Here is a 22,388-nt window from a genome sequence, read left to right as displayed (position 1 = left end):
CCCGCTCGGCTGTGAAACGCCCTCAATAGTTAGTAAACTTTTCTGGCGTTAGAGAAAACATGTCTCGTTATGAATTGGTTGACGAAGGTGAATTATTGAAGTATTTACGGGGTGAAATCTCTTTTGAACAGTGGTCTGATGGACAGAAGGTATAATGATATGGTGCCTATTATGTTAGAGTATTGCTGAAATAGATTTTTATTGTAAAAATCATTCTCCTTGTGTCACTGTGTAGTGTCTAAAGCTAGGCCAAGCTCTGCCGCCGAGCCGAGAGTGTACTTCTAGGAGGATAGGAGGCCTGCCTGGCTGGACCTAGGTCGAAGTCGAGAGTGTAGGCCTAGCCCAGACAGTTCACTACTATGCACTTCGGCGCACGTCTACACCTAGCCGGCTCACTGCATTTGTTATATATATTAAGGCTAGCAAGGCCTATTTAAAAAAAAATCTAATTTATCATCTCTTGTGTGGTAATGATAATGTCACACCAAAATCAGTCCGGGCCAAAATCGGTCCGGCGGACCAGTTTTGGCTGCCAAAATCAGTCCGGGGGTCCATTTATGGCTGCCAAAACCTGTCCGGCCGGACCAGTTTTGGCGGCCAAATAAATAAAATCGGTCCGGGTAGTAGGACTGTTTTTGGCCGCCAAATATGGTCCGATCTTGCAAATATATGGTGCGCAAAATGAGTCATAATGTATATATCATTTAAAAAGGCCATGATTAGTCATTATATTGAAAACTACAGAGTTTTATTTGTTATTTTATTTATATAAATTAAGCCTGTTTTTTTTATCATCATTATTACTATTAGTAGTAACTCATCAATAATTAGTACTAATTTTTAGGTTTTTTGTGTACAATTAATTCTCTGCCTGTTTTTAATCCCTTTTGTTTTTTTAACATCTTCGTTTCCCCATGATGTTAAAAACAATTTAATTTATTACTAATTTATGGTTAATCAATCAATATCAATTCAGTACAATCATTATAAAACAATTATCCAATATTGATTAGGCTGAGCAAGGAAAAAGGTCTCAATCATAAAATAAAATCTGGCTGGCAATATCAGCGTCTCATACCCGTTCATGTGAGTGTGTGGCAGGCTGAAATATGAGTGAACACCTAAGTCATGTTTTTAGATAAAATACATTTATTTATAGTATTTATCCGACAAGATAACTTACTTATAATATCATGGGATATTTTTCTAGCCATAAACAACTTAAAACAGCATCATAGGCCTAGTAATTCAATTAAAACCGACAGAAGAAAAACCTGGACCAATTTTGGCAGTGGCGGACTGCTTTTGGCCACAACTTTAGAGCAAAAACTGATCCGGCCGGACCGATTTTGGCCCCGGACCATATTTGTCGTGACAGTAACTGTAACTGTAACTTTCATTTATACTTAATTAAATGAATACTTGCATTTTATAATTTATTTATAATGATACATTTAAATGTCAGGGGTGTGAACATCAAAATGCAAAGTTATTAAAAAATTTGTAGTTGACAGAATTACTTGAAGATGTTGACAAATTGGAAGATGAGACAACAGATATCAGAGAACCGGAGCTGCAACATGATGTTGCCAGTAGCGATGAAGAATTTGAAGAACCAATGACATCAACCAATCTTATCGGTAAAATAGAATTTTAAAATAATATAACTTATTAATAATTCAAAAGATAAGAATATACAAAACAATATTTAGTATCACATCTATTCATCCTGTCAGTGTTGAGCTGTATATTCTCATCCTAGCAATATTATGTATGATGTGTAATCAAATGTACTGAAACTGAAGGGAAAATAAATATTTGTGTATCTTAAAGTGCAGTTTGCTAATACATTTTTCATAATTGTAACGATGTCAAAATTAATGTTATTTCAACTTATTTTTAAAATTTTACTTCCCAATTTCCGTAAATCTAACTTTTTGCAGAATTAATTAATTTGCCAAAATGTGCTATATTGCTACAGTACTGTAGTTGGGTTCATTTTACTAGTTAGGTTTGTACACCCAAAAAATCAGGGTAAATTATAATGCAGGGATCTCCCTCTCACCCCCCCCCCCCCCCCCCACTCGCTCTTAGCAAAAAAACATTACAGTATTAATGTATTATTTTATTTGTACTAATAGTAATACCAATATCATTTTGTAGGTGAAGAAGCATCTACATCGGCAATGATTGGGGCGAGTATTTCTCTTGGTGCACCAGGTATGTAAATTTTGTTCAAACAATTTCATTTTACAATAAAATTTAATGACAAAAAACAAGAAGATCAACGTTTCGGAACCATCATGGAACCATTTTCAAGATCAAGTGATTGAATTATATAAAGATAACAAACACCAAAGGGTGACAGGAAATACTAATTAATTGGTTAATTAACAACAAAGAAGGCCTACAATTCTAAGAACTTTAGTTATTAAGCTCCTCCATCTTAATTAATAAACAAGTTAGCTTTGACTGAATTGCTTTGTTTATTAAGTGTAGGTTTCAGTTCTTTGATCCAGAAAATTTCCTTAATTAAACATCAAATTTGGATTTGCACTTATATTAGACAATATCCTGAAATGATTAAAAGTTTCAATAGGACTTATATTATGTTGCTTTAAATGCTCTCCTATGGTGCCTTTACTGTGTTCATCAATACGTTGATAAAGGTGCCGACAAGTATAGCCGACATAGTTTGCATCGCAGAAACCACATTGAAATTTATATACAACGCATTGCTGATTTACAATCATAGGTTTTCTTCCCTTAGATTTAAGAATTTCACCTAACTTTCTACTAGTAAAAACTGGCATGTTCTGTATGTTCCACAGGGGATGATGCATTTGAGATTGAGCTGGAAATGGAAAAGGAGAAACGCAAAACAGGTAAAAAACGGCATTTTAATCGCTTGCCTAAAACACTCAGAGGATTGATGGGAGAGGCTAACTTGTGTTTTGCACGTGGAGCCAGGGAAGATGCTATCAAAATGTGCTTGGAGATAATACGAGAAGGTGAGTATTTATTGTTTCTTTCTTGACATACGACTTAAGAGATTTAGAATATCATTTGTAGTCAAACAAGTTTGACTTTTAAGCTACTGGAAGATTTTAAGTATTCAAGCATAACTTTATCTTCAAGAAGGTAAAGCTCAGTCTACACTATCTAAGTGTAGACAAACATGGTAGTGATACTATATCATCATGTCCATATATAGGCACATATTTTTTGAAAATGAAAGAAGAAAAATGGTTAAGGCCGGGTCTACACTATCAAACTGTATGTGAGTGATGATATCATATCATTACCACATTTAGGGCACATCACACTTTTTAATCACTTTGATAGTGTAGACATAGCTATAGAATAAAAACTTTTTTTAGCTCCAAGAAGCTATGAACCGTATCAACTACTTGGCATGATGTATGAAGACCAAGGAGATAATGAGAAAGCTTTACAGGTATGTTTGATCATGGAGGAAATTTCCTCCATGGTTTGATCAATACATTTCCCAATATATAAGTTAAAGGCCCATTTACACTTACTAGAACATAACAATTGATTATAAATAGATAAACATTCATCTTTCTTATTAAAAAAAAAAAAACTAGACGTTTTTCATTCTAGAACTATAGAGTATCACGGTGTGACGTCACAACGATAGAGGGTGCTGCATGGTTGCTAGACAACCAAAAAACTCGTTCAGCGCTACTATGTTGAACCAGGGAGATGTACATCTCCCTGGTTGAACAGAAAAGATCTGTATTTCTATCAAATTATGTATCTTAGCTTGATTTTTTTTAACTTAAACTGTAGGGCAATTCCATAGTGCAGAGGATTTTTTTCCATTTTTTCAAATTAAACCAATCAAACTATATTTGGTATCAAATTAAAGATTATTTTATAGAGAATTAGGTTATATGAAAAAAAAAAAATTAGCACCTTGATATGATATGGAAAATTTGATTCAAAAATTGATACCTAAAAATGTAATGAAAATGAGAAATGTATGACCTTTTTTAGCTTCAGTAATAAATAATCAGAGTGGTGTAAAAAGTTAAAATCCATGTTATTTAAAAAAAAAATAATAATGTATCATATTTTGTAATTCCGACACAAAAAAGTGTTTTTTTTTAGGATTTCTTATAAAATAATAACTTCTGTAAAAAATCAAGACTAATGCAAATCAAGCAAGAGTATAGACATTATATTATGATAATTATTGTTTTTTATTTTTTTTATTTCTTAAGTTATTGAAGTTTTAAAACTGAAATTCCGTCACAAATCATTGGTTGCGGAATTACGTAATTCCACAACACTATTATTTAACATAGTATTGATGCAAAACCATTTTTTAAGCAACTTTTTCTTAGCATGAACACAGCTACCAGCAAAATGTGTACAAAGTTTATGTGGTTGTTTATTATTATGGATCTATGGCTTCTTTTATTCGATTTTTTTCTCAGGCCTAGGAACTCTAATAATTTATTTTGTTATTTATCACACCTGCCATTAATTGAATGCGAACAATGTCCAATGTACAGAACAAGTTATTACATAACTTCCAGACTTTTCTCATAACTAAAACTTATTCATATGACTCACTTGCACTCTCAGAATAATTCCCATTGTACAGAAAGAACAACTCCCATACGGAATAAACAATTCTTTTTAAATGAAACAAATGAACCTATAAACGCACAGAAAGGAGATTTTGTTCTTATCAAATATACCATAGAAAGAAGCAAGACATTTTTTAACTATGTTGCAATAGTTGATGACATTCCTAAAGACAAACCAGAACTTAACATTATTCATTTATATAAGTTTGATAAAGAAGGGAAGATTTTTGTTGTTAAAGACTTGGTTGGGTCTTATGGGATAATTAATAGAGATCAAATTGTATCTGTACTCCCAGCACCATTGATGGACTCTAAAGAAAGGTATCACTTTAAAGAACCACTTCCACAGAGCTATGGGATAAAATGTTTTTTTGGAATACGGTCAATAGTCACTGTTAACTTAAACATGTAAATAACATTAATTCAACTGTATAATTCCGTAATCATATTCATATTTCACCTAAATATCACAATACAATAATAGAAAATGTAATTTTATTCTTATCAGATATTGGTATGTGTTCAATATTATATTTAGTAATATTTCTAATTCAAAATACTCTATATAATCCATATATTAAAACAAAATAAGTTCATATTTTTGTGATATTAATATCTGTTTTTAGAACCATTAGATCAAATGAAATAATGTTTTTTTTTTAACATTGCAACAATTTTGTAAGACTGTTTTTTCTTAATATATTGTGTTTTGCCATTAAAATTATTCAGAAACCCTTATTAAATAAATTTAAAGATGGTCTGCAGATTTCAATTTCAGAGGTAATTCCGTCACTGTAATTCCGTCACCGGACCATGTGTCAAATTATTACTATATATCAAAAACTGAAACTTTTTTTTTTTTAAATAAAAACTTATGTTCAATACTACATTAAATAATGGCTAAATTTAATGTATTAATTTTTTAAATTTTCAGTACAATTCACAGAGTTTTAATGAAATGTTTAGGGGTAGAAATGAGGTGGTTTTTCGGCGAAATTCCGTCACGGTATATGTTTTATGATATTATAAAAAAATATGGTTGGTTTTTTAATTTTTTTTTACTAGCTATTAAACTATTAAACTTGTTTTGAAATCTGCCTTAAACTAAAAAAGATACAAGGAATTAAAATGTAAAATTATGGAAAATGTGTAATTCCGTCACCGTGGAATTGCCCTGTAGTTGAATATAAATAGATTATTAAAACAAATATTTAGTGATCTTTTGAAATTTTTGTTTGTTTTTATTGAAAATTATTAAGTTTTAAAATGACTACTTCAATAAGCCTATTCCAAACCATTGGTGATCTTGGAGAGTCACTCAGGCAGGCTGAATGCATTTTTGGTTGCGCTAGCAACTACGCAACGCCACCTACCGTCGTGACATCAGCACCGTGATACTCTATAGGATAACCATTTATTGTGTCTTTGGTGAAAATAATTATTATTGTTCTTATGGATCAGGTTTTCATTTGATTGGATTTTGAAAAATGATATTTTTATCAAAGATACAATAAATGGTTACCCTATAATAGTAGTTCTTTTTTTATGTAAGAAAATTGTATGCTTATCTATTTATCATTGATCTAATCCTAGTGTAACTGGGCCTTAACGATGCTCTTCCTGTATTCCTTTATGTATTGATATCACTTGGCAAAGTGATATTGTAATTGTTATTAAATAGTTACTGGACAATCCAAATCCCAAAAATGGCAAAACCGTGCATCTGATTTGCACAAGTATTTTTGCGGAAGACATTTCATTGTAATGTAAGGGATGAATACAGAAATTGGAATTATTTGAATAATCTTATTAACATCTAAATAATTCCTCCATGGTTAAAATGAATAAAACATTTCTATCCATAGCAGCTTATTTCAATCTACACAGATCAGGGAGTTAAACTACTGTAACAGACATAGTGGCCGAGCGGTTAAGACAGTGGAACCGTAATTACGTAGCCATAACATCGGCAGGGGTTCGAGGCTCACTCACTCCATGGTTCTGGTGGTAGAACAAGTCTTCTCGGATAAGGACTATAAACCGTAGGTCCAGTGTACACATCTAGCTCGTGTGCACTTTAAAGAACCTAGTACATCTTTCGAGACGAGTAGGGGGTTACCCGGGTGTATTAGTACATCACAGCCACTGATCACCAACTGGGCCCTCTGGGAAACCAGTCTTTGACTGAAGAGGTTACCCAGTATAAATATAAACTTCAATCAATTCAATAAATCGATTGAAAAAAATAGTAATTTGTGTTTTTTGATTTTTTTCAATTTTAGTTTTTATTAATAGCAGCTCATCTAAATCCTAAAGATACAGACGAATGGGTCAAACTAGCAGAGATGTGTCTTGAACAGAATAGTATTAAACAAGCTATTAATTGCTATACTACTGGTAAGTAAACCACACATTGTTCTACTGTCATCGATTAAAAACAAAGTTAGCTAAACGACGTAGTAATACTCCATTTAAGAAAGTAATCATAAATGATCAGATATATAATAATAATGTCCTGAAATTATATAGCTCCTATGTTGTGAAACCTCTAAGCGCTGAACATTATTACCCCAGTAATTTTTTGGGATCAAACACGTATGGAAACATACTCCCATAATACAGGTAGTAATCAGTGCAAAGTTGTGTCTTGATCTAACCGGGTTCCCATTTTATACACCTGGGTGGAGAGAGGCAAACATAGTAAAGTATCTTGCCTAAGGATACAAGCAATGCGACGAGAGTTTGATTCGTACCTTGATCTCACGATCAGTAGTCAAAACTTCCAACACACTGCGCCACACACGCAGGTATTTAATTTCTGCCACAGAATATAATTTGTTTTTACTCCCTTACCTATGTACCAGTCTATATGCAGTAACGTTGATTTTTAAAATACTTTTTCCACTTAAATATTAAAATAAATTATACAGTCAACTCTCCTGATACCGGACACCTTTGGGCTGGCCAAATATGTCTGATTTTCAGGAAAGTCTGGTATTCGGAATGTATTTTTAATGATAAAAATTAATTTGGGACCTTTTGAACCTTGAGAGAAATCTGGCATTGGGAGAGTTTCTGGTTTTCAGAGAGTCTGGTATTTTGTGAGATTTGACTGTACTGTATATCCTAAATTGAAATAAAGTTTGTTGTGCTATTATAGTAACAGCCAAATACATTACAAATCCTTGTAATAGATCTGCTATTCCTAATTATATTTAATTTACATCATTAGCGTTGAAGCAAAACCAACAGAACATTGGTCTTATATTTCAACGTGCAAAGTTGTATGAGAAATGTGGTGAACATAAGAGAGCAATAGAATCCTACCATAGAATCGTAACTCTACTACCAGAAAATAAGGGGGAGCAGTGTTTAAACATAGCGAGAGATATGGCTAGGGTAAAGTATTTGCTTTTGTTAAGCTCTGTCTACACTATCAAACTAGTTTGACAAAATAGGTGTGATGTGCCCAAATATGGTAGTGATATGACATCATGTCCATATATGGGCACATCACATACAGTTTGATATTGTAGACATAGCTTTAAATCCTGATATTTTGCTACAATATATCTAGATATTAAATAGAACCCGACTACTAGTCTATTTATTCTAACTTTATTTTTTATAGGTAATGTGTATGAATTAGGTTTTGTAATTTTTATATTTCTATTTAATTATTTTTGATCATATAGATCACCAGTTTATTTGTGCCTCTGGAATGAAAGTGTACTGTATGTTCTGTCAGATAAATAAATGTGATTTTAATGTAAAATCAATAATGGTTTCTAATATATAGTCTAAACATATTTCCACAATGCCAGCTGTACAGTATCATATATATTGGTTTAGTGTTGAAAGGTTGAATAGATACCCTTTTTTATTTTAGAGTTGTCATTTGAATAAAGACATAACCTCAGCAATCAATATATTTGAGAAAGCAGTAAGCAAACATCCGTCACTCATCACATCCGAAGGTTAGTAGTTTTGTTTCTGCTCTTTTAGTTTTTAAAATATGTTCTTGTGTTGATCATTCAGCATGCTGCATCGAGGCATAGTTGTGCGCGTGTGACTGATTAGGGGGCGTAACTTAACTTACTTAATTGGTTGATTGAGGCAGCCATATTCCGTGACTTTTTGAGATGTGATTACATTAATCATTCAACCTCTATGAGGCAGGTTTTCTGTTTGAATAAAGTATCAAAGAACAATGAACATCAAATCTTTATTTGTTCAATAAATAAAATGTATAGAGATGGAAAAATTATAGAGATAAACTAAAGAAAAGTACTTCTATGAATGGATGACTAGTTGGTGACAAGAACGCTAGTTGGTCATACCCAGTACCGTTTTGATTTTACGATCTTTCGGGAAACCACCTCACGACATGAAGATAGATTAAATGATTTAAACAAGCTTACTAAATTCAACATACCTTAATTTGAATCCTCATAATAACCACATAATCTAGTTATATACCAGCACGTATGAACTTTCATTCAAACATGAAGATGTTTTTATTCATATTACCAGATGTAAACATGTTGGCAGAACTTCATATTTGCCAAAAGCAACACCAGCGTGCGTTGCAGGTGATATCAGATCACTGTGGTGTACAGATGATTTCTGGAGACACTTCTGCCCTCATCGAACAAATTGATCAAGTTGAGTTTGATCCTGGGTAAGCTAATGGCAGTTGTGCAATTTTAATTTTTTGTAAAAACACAAGATACACACATTTTCTATTGTTAAAAACAGATATGAAATTGATTGGGCATTTTAATTTTTTTATTTGGAAGTATACACTTTAGTCATAAGTGGTGTCTGTAATCTTCTGCCAGAAACTTGTCTAAAGCTCTGTCTGCACTATCAAACTTATTATCAAAAAAATGTGATGTTGTCTTAAGATTAAGATAAGTCCATATTTATTTTATTTTGTTGCACATCACTTGAGAATTGTGCTGTTATAAAAGAGAAACTTATTATCACTACCATATTTGGGAATATCACTACCATATTTGGGCACATCACATATTTTTTGTCAACATAGTTTGATAGTGTAGACAGAGCTTAAAGCCCTGTCTACACTATCAAACTTTATTATCAACAAAATGTGATGTGTCTATATATGGACATGATGATGTAATATCACTACCATATTTGGGCACATCACATATTTTTTGTCAAACTAGTTTGATAGTGTAGACAGAGCTTAATATCACATTCTTTATTATGTTCTTCTTATATATTATTTATCAGACTCTTTGAAATTCTGATCTAAATATTAAAATATTTGTTCTGAAATTCATAATACATTCCATCAATGAAATCCAATCATTTTGATTAATGACGCATGAGGTTATAGTTGTTAAATACTTTCAAATTTAAAACATAATTTTCGAAATAACTACTCTGTGAAATTTAGATAGATTTTATCAGAAAATGTTTCATTAGTAATCTTAAAGATAAACTCTGTTTTTATAGACTCGATGTAACATCTATTGAAGTAAAAGTTCCAGAAGAGCTACCAATTGATTTAAGAGTAAAACTTGGTGTATGTTTGATTCATGAGAAATACGTAAAAGCATCAAGGGTTGTGTTGCAAGATTTATTTGACCAATCAGTGGATGAATTTGGTGATCTGTTTTTGGATGTGGCTGAAGCCTATATGGAAGTTGGTAAATATTTGTTTATATTTTTTTTATTTCATGTCTTTAGGCACATGTTGCCAAGGATTACCAATAAGTAAATTCATCACTGTTCTATAAGATAGGTGGTAATCCCCTGATACAGGGATATTTTGTGAACCAGACCGGGGTAAACCCCTACTCATCTCGAATGATGACCTGGGTTCTTCAAAAGTGCACACGGGTTATAACTGTGTACACTGGACCTACAATTTATAGTCCCTATCTGATAAGACTTGTTCTACCACCAGAACTAAGAGCGAGTTGGCTCTTTGGGTACGATAAATGGGACCCTGCCTTAGCCGCTCGGCCATTTTGACTTGCTCATACATTTCATATTCTTTATCAAATAACAGCAAGAAATTGGACTGAATTTACCAAGAAAATAGTTTTATCCTACTAGGTTATCTTGCCTGCTATGCCTACTGTATGTGTACACCACATACATAAAAACTAGAACAATTACATCACTGCTCTGAAAAAAAACAGAACTGTATGTAAAACAGGTGCAATATCTGTACATGATATGTTTTATCAAATGAAAAATAATAATTTGTATACCTCCCCTTGATTGATTAGAATACATTCAATATTGTAGCCTTATTTATGTTAATGTGAAATATGGTTTAAATTCATTTTTTTACTATAAGTTTGTTTATTGTTTTCGCTGATATAGAAACTCCATAATTTTATGGTGGAATTATTATTTTTTTAATTATAGGGTACTATGGAGATGCCAAGCCTATCATAGCGCCATTAGTGCAAAGCGATGGTTACAACCTGGCAGCCGTGTGGCTGCGATATGCAGAATGTCTCAACGCATTGGAAGAGAAAGAGCACGCTGCCAGTGCATACAGACGTGTTCTGGAACTAGCCCCATTACACGTTGATGCTCGTTTGGCACTTTCAGCAATTGAGCAACAACTTGGAAGGTCACAGGCGGCGCTTGATGTTCTCACAAATGGTATGTAATCTAATGTTACTATATTTTTTCAATATTTGAATTAATTGTAAAAATCAGAATCATAATTTTAACCTTTAGAGTTTTTACATTCTTTTATTCTATTTATTTTATTATAATAAAGATTTTTTTATACAATAATCTAATAATAGTATTTTTATATTGATGTGTCTTTGTTTAGTAATTAATACTTGTGTATATACAGTACGGTAGAATCCCTATTAAAAGAACACTTTCTAGTAAACAAACGAGTTTAAGCAAAATGACCAGAATTATGGGACACCCCTATTAAGGGGTGGTAACCATTAGAGTTTTTACATTTTTTAAAATGTATTATTGCAATAAAGATTGTTTTAAAGATTTTTTTATACAATAATCTAATAACATTAATAGTATTTTTATATTGTTGTGTCTTTGTTTAGTAATTAATACTTGTGTATATACACAGTACAGTAGAATCTCTATTAAAAGAACACTTTCTAGTAAACGAGAAGCAACATATATATTATTAAACAAGCCAGAATTATGGGACACCCCTATCAGGGGGGCACTTTGTTGGGGCTTTATTGTATTAATATTATTGAAGATAATTTGTTGTCTTTTAATAATGTAATTGTTTGCTATTGGAGGACTTCTTTTGAATTTTATCTGTTTTGTGTAGATATTTACATTTAACCAATGTTTTAGGCATTTCATTAAATTAGAATAACTAGATGGCACGCTCGCTTCGCTCGCGTACCATCTAGGGGTGCTCACAGATGGTTCTCGAATACAGTAGAATCCACGGACGGGGACTTTTTTGGGACACTAAACAAAAACGGAAGTGTCCTCCTAATTGGGGTATTCAGAAATAGAGACAACAAAACCAATACTGGATTCCATAAAGGACAATTAATTTATGTGGATTAAAGAAATTAGGGAGAAATGGAAATGTATGTACGGGAATTGGGCGGCAGCACGTGGTGGTGGTGATGGAACCGCAGTAATAAAGTTGATTGTATTTATATATTATAAGAACCAAACTAAATAAATAGACCTAGACATTCTGCGAAATGGAAATCGGAAATTCATGCTCCTATTCAGTGAAAAATTAAACTGTAGTCTACCTAAATATTTAGGGCAAATCATCGGTTGTGGTGTTGAACTTCCTGTAAACATTTGTGTGAACCAAACTGGGTCGAATTTCTGTCATGAGTACTGATTTGTTGGCCTGTGATTTATGACGCCTAAGGGATCTATCTAGACTTATTTTTTAGAATAATGTACGTACCTGTCAGATACAATTGTCTTGTGTCGTATAATAAATAAGTACTGTAATAGTTACTGAAGTTACTATTACAATCTCGTCAATGAAAACACGAAAATGTATATGCACTTACTTATGAAAACGTATACAGTATTATACTCAGTTATTGAAACAGTAGGTTTAAAAAAGTTTCGTTTGTCTGTAAAATGATGTAATCAAGCTGTTTACATGAGTCTTAATTTATAAGCACATCAATAATAAAATAGTTTATCTATCCTGTAATTGCCGAGATTATGGTCGCTGTTGAATGAAATAAAGCCAATCGGTATCATATTTGTACAGAAACGTTTTCGCGTATAAATTCGTTGTATTATTATTATCGTCAAGAACTAACTGTAACTACATAGAAAGTAGGGTATCATAAATTTGGCCTTAGCACTCGGGGGAGTGGCTAAGATGAAGTCCGTGGGACTACTAAATATAAATTGTAATGAACCTCGAGGGACATAAATAGGAATATTTCATGTTTCATTATCAATGTATAATAAATGGAAACTGTTTACCGATTCAAATAATAGAAATTGGTTTTTAACATTTTCCGAACCTATTGCAAGTTTATTCTCAAGGGCCCATATATTTACCTACCGTATGTGTTAAACCAAGGGCTCATAAATTTACCTACAGTACTTGTGTTAAACCAAACTACTGGATGTTCCATTCATCGCAAATCAATACATTTGTATAATCGTATATTAAATCTATCAAAATAGTATTTTTTAAAGAAAATCGGCCTGTCTTCAACATTATGATGGTGTACTCTAGCAATCTATCAAAATAGTATTTTTTTAAAGAAAATCGGCCTGTCTTCAACATTATGATGGTGTACTCTAGCTGTTCAACCGGTTTTCAGCTATTAAAAACAATTATCGTAGGAGGAGATAGGAAAATGCGAAGCCTCCTCGCTATGTAACATTAGGGTTGAGGGATGGGAAAGCGGATAGGTACAAAGAGGAACAATTTTTAAATATATTCTTTATCCACTGAGTAACGAAATATTTTGTTCATGTTTTATAGGCCTATAAATAATATACCTCTAAATACAGTAGGCCTAAAACATTTGCGATTTAATACTTTGTTAAAATTGTCACTGTCATAATCGATTGAAATATTAAAGTACATGTCACGATACACCACTACGACGTTTATATTTTTGGTAATTATTAATTAATACAAACGTTGAGAAGGAACTGTCAGTATAAAGTTTATTTGTATATCTAACAGTAGAGCCTATCCACAGTCTCAGTAATAAAGTTTATTTGTATATATTTTTATATTACATCTAACAGTACGAACATTCACAGTAAGAAATGTTCGATTCAAATGAAAAATAGTTAATAGGTATTTACAGTATTGTCAAAGTATTGCAAGTTTATTCTCAAAGGGCCCATATATTTACCTACCGTATGTGTTAAACCAAGGGCTCATAAATTTACCTACAGTACTTGTGTTAAACCAACTCTGGCAGACTGAGAGATTGGGATGTTCCATTCATCGCAAATCAATACATTTGTATAATCGTATATTAAATCTATCAAAATAGTATTTTTTAAAGAAAATCGGCCTGTCTTCAACATTATGATGGTGTACTCTAGCTGTTCAACCGGTTTTCAGCTATTAAAAACAATTATCGTAGGAGGAGATAGAAAAATGCGAAGCCTCCTCGCATTTTTTTGGCGGGTATTTTTCAAGATGGACATCCATTAGACAGTGTATACCACGATCGGAAAACACCCCTATTTGGGGCAAATCTTTGAACCTAAATTCGTTTTAATCGTCAATAACTAATTATCTAACTCAATTTAATTAGTAAACAGGGTTACATCAGGCGGTTAAAATAAGTACCGAAAGTACGAACCAACTTTACATACCATCGAGTGAAAATTCTAGAAGTAAGGCGCGATTTACCGAATTTTGCCCTTACGTAAATTTATATATAGATAATCAGTTTACAGTTTGTGTACACTTTCAAACTAAATTCAAATTCAAATATTCTTTATTCATCCTCTATCATGAAAATATACAACAACAATATATGAGAACATAAAAAAGATGAAAAGGAAACACATAAAAACTCAAAAGAGCTTGATTAGTTGTGTCCCCCTATGTCCCTAACTAGCCTAAAAAACTAAAACATAAATAATAAAAAAGCTAAATCCTGCAACAAGTATAATTTTTAAAATTATTTGTAAAATGATAATAAATGTTCTTTAAACAATGATTTAAATATATATATTGATTTGGTACTTTGTAGTTCGTAATTCAAGTCATTCCACAATTTGGGTCCCACACATGACACAGTAAAACTAGTAGAAGTACGATTACGTTTTCTGAGTCTCATTTTGTCTTTAGATCTTGTATTATAATTATAGTAAGAACCATTTTTAATAAAGAGCGATGAAAAACGCACGTCCTGATTAGTAGTAACATTATACATGAAAAGCCCAATTTGGTACTTATTGATATCCGCAATTTTAAGAAGTTTAAATTTATAGAAACATTCAGTCATTGAATCATTAAACTTTGACCATGTTATAGCTCGTAATGCCCTTTTCTGGAGTTTAAATAACTCATCTAAATAACTTGGAAATGTGCTACACCATATTATGTTGCAATAATTTAATACTGGTTCAATGAGTGATTTGTATATTGTCCAGAGAGCATAGGTTGGTAAAAAATGTCTTACTTTATATAGTATGCCTACATATCGAGATATTTTCCTAGCTGTAACATTGATGTGGTTCTTATATGTGAGAAATTCATCAATATGTACTCCAAGGAATTTAGTCGATTTAACTCTATCTAGTTTGACCTAAAAAATGATGTGTCCAAATATAGTGGTGATATGCCCAAATATGGTAGTGATATGCCCAAATATGGTAGTGATATGCCCAAATATGGTAGTGATGACATCAGCATGTCCATATATGGGCACATCACATTTTTTTGTCACATAAAGTTTGATAGTGTAGACAGAGCTTTAGTTTGGCTGTCTTATCAATTCCTTTCTAATGATCCTTCTGCTGTTTATAGACTCGCAAATGGAAGAAGAATGTTCGACCGAGAAAGATATTCAGCTTATCCATCAGAAGTGTATGTTGTTGTACACGCAAGGAAACATGCGAGAATTTGCAAACCAAGCCCTAAAGATGATGGCGCACTATTTTTCTGATACGTTTCATCACCATAACACAGGGATGTCTGGTATGGCAAAATAATAAAGCATAATTATTATATTAAATATTAATAATGACTATTTGATAATAAACATATATTTTGGCTTTGCTGGTATGACAAATGATAACCCATAATTATAATATATTAATAATTACTATTTTAATAATAAACACATATTTTGGCTTGTTCACATCATTCTGACACCTCTATTCAGGGACACTTTCCTGTGAAAAGAATGAGGAGAAATATATGTTTTAACACATTACAGCCAACCCTATTCATATTTTTCGATCAAGTTTGAATTTAATTTTAATTACAATACAGTAGCATTATTTTTAATCCTACAGAAATCATTTACTGTATCAGCTTGATATTTTTTGTTTGTATGTAGCTTAATTTTTTTCTCGTTATTTATTTATTAACTCATTTTTTATTTGTAATTTTATTTATTTATTTATTGACTTCCTTTGAAACATTTATTATATATACTTTTTGAATTATTTTTTTCTGGTGGAACTATAGTCTTAAAGCCTTCTGGGCTTATTTAAGTTTTTCCAGCATAAGTGCATTCTACTTTAAAAAAAAACCTCTTATGTTTTACACAATGATGTATCTTATAAATAAAATTGAATTGAAATTGAAGACATCACTATTAGGAGACACTATGTTTGGTCCCAAAGGTGTCACCTTAATAGAGGTTTTAGGTAGTTTTTAAGTGAAAATTCTTTTTGAATATTTTTTTTAAACTGTTCAACATATCCACAGCTGAATCATCAACTCGCAAACAGAAGAGAATGTTGAAATACCAACGTGAATTACGAGTGAAAGCAGACCGTGAACCATGCGAGTTGATTGGGGATGACAGTCTGATTAATAAGGAAGTATGGTGGGAATTGTTCAAGAAAGTTTGCGAAGCTCTCGGAGCCTGCAAAGATTACGTGGCGTTGCATCATTTGCTGTCGTCTGCAATGTGGTCTACTCGTCTATCAAATTTTACTGAAAAGTTAAGGGTCAGTATACTAATAAATTTGATATAATAAAAACAAAAATGAGGCAATCCATCATGATTTTTTTTTTCAAATTTTATTTAAGGTCAAGTATATAGTATATGGACACTTAAAGTCTATCATGAGGTTGCACAGTAATGAACTCATATACCTACAATAGACTTACTAAAATTGAAAAAATGCATCTCCTTCCAACAAATATTATTTTACAATAATTTTGTTTATGGTGAAGGAAAAAGGTTATGTTGAAACTTACTCAACGTTTCATGCGTTATCATAATTAGTGTCGGCAAATCAAGCTGAAATTACAATCTTGAGAAAGTGCGATGGTATCGCATGAAATGTTGGGTAAGTTTCAACGTAACCTTTTTCCTTCATCATAAATGAAATTATTATCAAATGATAGACTTTGTCACAAACTTGCATCAACTGAAGAATTTATTATAACTATTATAAAAACATGAATTATAATTATTTCTTAAGGAGATTGGTCACATGATGATATTTGCATCATACCTGAGTGGAGACTTTCTCAATCCAAAAGCAAATTGGTATTTGCGAAATACATGCAGAATGGTATATAGGTTTTATTTCATACATACATATTGCTATGAACTAGCAATCCTAGCATTAACATTCTTTCAATGTACTCAATGTTTAAATAAATTAAAGTAAAGATATCCACTCCATAACAAAAGAGAGAGGAATCAAATGGTGTACTTACTAACCTTTAGTGTACTACAAAAGTGAGCAATTGATTAGTGTACTGTAGTTACTATAGTTACTGTGTGTGTTGCCTTGTGTTCCGTTGCGATCCCTATGATGAATTTGAGCTACTGTTTAATTCAATCTTTAAAAGTAATGAATTTATAATAATAAATAAATTAATATATAAATTTAACAACCTTTTTTATAGATTTATTTTAAAACTGCATCCATATTGTTATGTATCTATGTATAACTAACTTTTTGTCTGTCTTGATGTATTTTATGTAAAGCGCCTTTGAGCATGTTTTTTCATGAAAAGGGCGCAATAAAAATGTGCTATATTATTATTATATTTATCTATGTATATATCTAACAATACCATTATAATCCTGTTCGATTTCAGGATGGTTACAATAATCAGTCTTGGAATTTATTAGGTTTAATGATGGCGCAACATCACGACATGAAGTTTCTCATGCGATTTTGTCTTCGTCTCACAATCAGGGTAAAGTGTGGTTTCTTTTTTTAAATTTTTGTCGTGCTTTTTGTCATGGTATAGTTACTTATTTAAGCTATGTCTACACTTTTAAACTATTTTGTAAAAATGTGATGTTCCCAAATATGGTAGTGGTATGTCCAAATATGGTAGTGGTATGACATCATCAGATCCATATATGGGATAGTGTAGACAGAGCTTTATGCTTTGACAGTTTCATATTCTATATTTAAACTACAATGTTGTTTTTACTTTCAGAAATATCCTGACAGTTTTGCATTGAGTTTGTTAAATGGTCACAATGCATTTTACAAAGGCAGTTACAAACATGCTCTAGGTAAACTAAAGCTCTGTCTACACTATCAAAAAAATGTGCCCATATATGGGCATGATGATGTCATATCACTACCATATTTGGGTATATCACTACCATATTTGGGCACACTTTTTTTTGTCAAACTAGTTTGATAGTGTAGACAGAACTTAAAGATAAGGGTATATCAATGTAGTCTCTGGCACATGTTCATAAATGAACTATTGCTGTTCCACCAAATAATGTGTGAAAAGCAGAGTTATAATGTGGCTTCATGGTTAGAATTTTACCAATCTCTGGTTCTGGGTTTAACTCTAATAGTAGCCTACTGAAGATATTGTACTATAACAGTATATGCACAGTAGCAATTAGCAACAGAGCTTTTGTGGTTATTGATATTTTGAGGTATTGATATAAAGTTTGCGGTACACCACAAATCAACATTTGATTTCGCCATGCAAACTTCAAACAATATAACAGGTACATACATACAGTATACTGTAGTTAAAAGTATGCGTACAGTAATCTATAACAGAACCAAACATGGAAATATCAAGGTTATATACATATCCCTAATGAAAGTGGCTATGGTATTCCTTAACAATGCGAGTCCCCTGTTGATCCTATCATGCCTATTCATCTATACAGGCTTATTTATTTATGAATGAACAAAGATATTGATTTGATTATAATATTTGTTAGGCCTATGTTTATTTATTTTTTTAATCAAATAAACGTTCTTGATTCTTACCCTATAATGCCTTACTGTATATAATAACTTTATCAATATGTTTTTGTTGTTTTTTAAGGTGAATACGTACGAGGATACAAGATGAACCCAGATTCTGACATGACCAACCTGTTCATTGCTTTAACATTTCTACATATTGCTTGTCAAAAGTTTCCTACTAAAAGACAGATGGTAATAATGCAGGTAAGCACAGGGGCAAGCGGAATATTGGTTTTGTAATAATTCACGTCCACATGTCCCATCAACGCTCGAGAGAACCAAGAAACTTTAAATGATCGCGTAAAAGTGTGTAAATATTAGCAGCTTGATCATGATCGTAGTCATATTTTCAACTTTATCGATTTTAAACTCAACGCAGCTTAGCACAACTCAATGATTGACAGGAAAACTGGCTTCACTGTTTACACAAGGGGTTGTCTTGCATGCACAAGATGCTCAACCATAACCACCAACAATCTATCCATAGATGGTTGAGTGGTTAAACCAGGGACAATGCAACCTATTTGGCACAGGTTCAAGGCTCCTGAACCATAGTTGAACTTAAACTATTAAACTTTATTCATTAAATAAATAAATTGAATTTGAACATAAATTATCTGGAAGATTTGATTGATGTTTCTGTTAGTTTTTTGTTTTAGAATGTTGTATTTGTTAATCTGAGGCACCTTGAAGCTAAGGTGGTTCCACCTTGTAAGGCGCTTCTGTGTAATATATTAAATAAAAAATTTTTTTTAAATGCATAAGTACTCTACAAGAACAACCTTCTCGAGTAATAGCTTAAAATTGGAGTTATTGTACACATCTAGCTTGTGTGCACTTAAAAACCTAGTACATCTTTCAGAAAGGTGGGAAGAGCTCTGGTCTATCTTAGCTCCAGTCGTTGGTGGCTGCTGAAAGGAGAGATGAAAGTAGCTTGTGTGGTCCATACCTGTGAGCAATAGGCATTTTAGCTTTGAGTGGATAAAAAAACTACTGCTAATCCTGTGCAAACAGAATCATCATTATCTTGTCAATATATATAATTATTTGTTTATCCAGAACAAAATATAAATATTTTGATTCGTATATTATGTTTTACAGGCTGTTGTATTTTTTAAAGAATATCAACGGTTAAGGGGAAACATACAAGAAACCAGTTATAACATAGGTCGTGCTATGCATCACCTTGGTAGGTTTTTATTTTAACACTAAGGACTTTTAGATTTAAGTGAATGTGCACGTAGCTAAAATCCACATGGGTCGTAGTGTACTGTTACTCATCGACAGATATATGGACATTTAGATTAAGTGGACATTTATGTTGACGTGCCATTGAATGTATGAAGTAATCTGACCTTGTAATCTCCAGCAGCTCTCGTGTAGCTATTCCACCGCACTGGGCCGGTAAAAGTGCAAAGGCCAGGCTGAGTGTGTAGATTAGGCCTAGCCTTGATCCTTGATTTTCTGAACAAAGGTTGGCATCCTAGTGATAAGATCCAGGCCATAATCTTTAGTATTAAACTCTTTTTTTAAAATAACAAATATAAATCGATAAGTCACAGTTTGTAAATATAATTTAACTGTAGTTTACTACATCCTTAAAAAATCATTGCAAGATCATTCTCCACCATGATATTTGTAAACTTTGCAGTGTTATAGCATCATACGTCCACTAATACTCATGTCAGAGAGCGAACAGCAAAATGCACAAATTTGCCAGTCGACATGCGCATGCGCATATCATAAATATGACGTCAGGGTAGCAGTCGACATAATGGATGTGGAAATCTAAAAGTCACAACTGTATAGTACACTAAAATGAGTTTCCTAATACCGTAAAACCCCGAAAAGAAGCCCATGGGCTTAAACCTCGAAAAGAAGCCCATCTCGAAAAGAAGTCTCTCTCTACAGTTTGCAAAAGTACTCTCGAAAAGAAGCCCATCTCGAAATGAAGCCCCCTGGGCTTCTTTTCAAGATAGTAGGGACTTCATTTCGAGATAGACTACTCATACTGTATTGAGATGATGACGAAATTATTGTATTTGACGGTGAATCATAGGACTGTTTTTTGCTTTTTATATTGTTTTTTAATTGGTATATTAAACATAATTTCATGGTTGAAAAAATGTCTCAAAAGTCACATTATTGTAGTAGAAATTCACAAAATTTACAGCATTCATTTCGAAAAGAAGCCCCCCTCTACAATTTGCAAAAGTACTCTCGAAAAGAAGCCCATCTCGAAAGGAAGCCCACCCAAGAGCACTAAAAAAAAGAAGAAGCCCATGGGCTTCTTTTCGAGGTTTTACGGTACTGTATTACTGTATTATAATGTTTTGTTTACTGTTACTTTTAACAATCTTTTTAATTTCTTTCAGGTCTGTACCATCTTGCAATTCATTTCTATGAGGAAGCCTTGAAAACAGCTCCCTCTATCGAAGGTGATGAAACATTTGATCTCCGCAGAGAGGCTGCGTTCAATTTATCATTGATATACAGATCAAGTGGTAATGAAGATCTTGCAAACCACATTTTAATGACACATATTGTGGTGTGATTTAATAAAGTATTTTGATTTAAAACAATAAAAACAACCATGTCATGTAAAAAAATAGGCCTACAAATTTCCTTGGTTTTTTTCACGAAACAACTCACTCCACTCCCATTCTCTCCATGATTAACCTACAGTAACCTTCTTAGTATCTCTTCTACACACTAAAAAATAAACACTATCAAACTAGTTTGACAAAAAAGTTTGATGTGCTCATGTGGTCATAATATGGTACAGTCAACTCTCTCAATACTGTACACCTTTGAGCTGGCCAAATATGTCTGGTATTCGGAATGTGTTTTTAATGGTAAAAAGGAATTTGGAACCTTTTGGAAAAAGTCTGGCATTGGGAGAGTTTCTGGTTTATCAGAGAATCAACTGTAGTGATATAGCATCATATGGGCACATTTTTTGTAACGTAAAGTTTAGTTTTGTAGACAGAGCTGTACACTGTCAACACCCTCTAGGCTACCAATCGTTCAAAACAGCTGATAATTACCAGTAGCCTTAGTCTTTTACAAATTATTATGCATGGCCAGCTTTTGATTCATGAATAATTTATAAACAAATTCAATCATGGATTACCGTTGTATAGGAAAGTTAATCGTAATTTTTCTTTTAATACTTTGTAAACATCAAAGGAACATTGTATACAATGTGCAATATTTTTTAAATAAAATCTGACAAACTTATTTGTGTTCTGTGTCATTTTTTGATGGTATGTTTTGGAGACTACAGAAGAACCCCTACATGGAGAACTAACAATAAGTAAATATAGTAGCACTTGCTAAAAAATCTTGTAAAGAAAAATTGAAATGCAGAACAATCCACACAAAAAG

General features: G+C 32.4%; 1 protein-coding gene across 1 annotated transcript; it reads left to right on the top strand.

Moving 5' to 3' along the window:
* Nucleotides 1-12: 12 nt before the first annotated feature.
* On the top strand, nucleotides 13-22,306 carry LOC140052397 (general transcription factor 3C polypeptide 3-like). The gene is made up of 19 exons (XM_072098004.1): nucleotides 13-149; nucleotides 1,508-1,640; nucleotides 2,164-2,220; nucleotides 2,832-3,011; nucleotides 3,381-3,457; nucleotides 6,902-7,016; nucleotides 7,852-8,018; nucleotides 8,509-8,596; nucleotides 9,153-9,300; nucleotides 10,104-10,297; nucleotides 11,028-11,270; nucleotides 15,604-15,774; nucleotides 16,513-16,757; nucleotides 17,238-17,330; nucleotides 17,866-17,967; nucleotides 18,217-18,295; nucleotides 19,081-19,205; nucleotides 20,103-20,190; nucleotides 21,377-22,306. The coding sequence occupies exons 1-19, from the start codon at nucleotides 60-62 to the stop codon at nucleotides 21,553-21,555; spliced, it is 2,574 nt and encodes an 857-aa protein (XP_071954105.1). The 5' UTR covers nucleotides 13-59; the 3' UTR covers nucleotides 21,556-22,306.
* The last annotated feature ends 82 nt before the right edge of the window (nucleotides 22,307-22,388 follow it).

This window comes from Antedon mediterranea, chromosome 6 (genome assembly GCF_964355755.1).
Source record: "Antedon mediterranea chromosome 6, ecAntMedi1.1, whole genome shotgun sequence".
In the NCBI taxonomy this organism is placed as follows: domain Eukaryota; kingdom Metazoa; phylum Echinodermata; class Crinoidea; order Comatulida; family Antedonidae; genus Antedon; species Antedon mediterranea.
The sequence above is the reverse complement of the archived record's forward strand: the minus strand, read 5'-3'. Positions and strand labels throughout refer to the sequence as shown.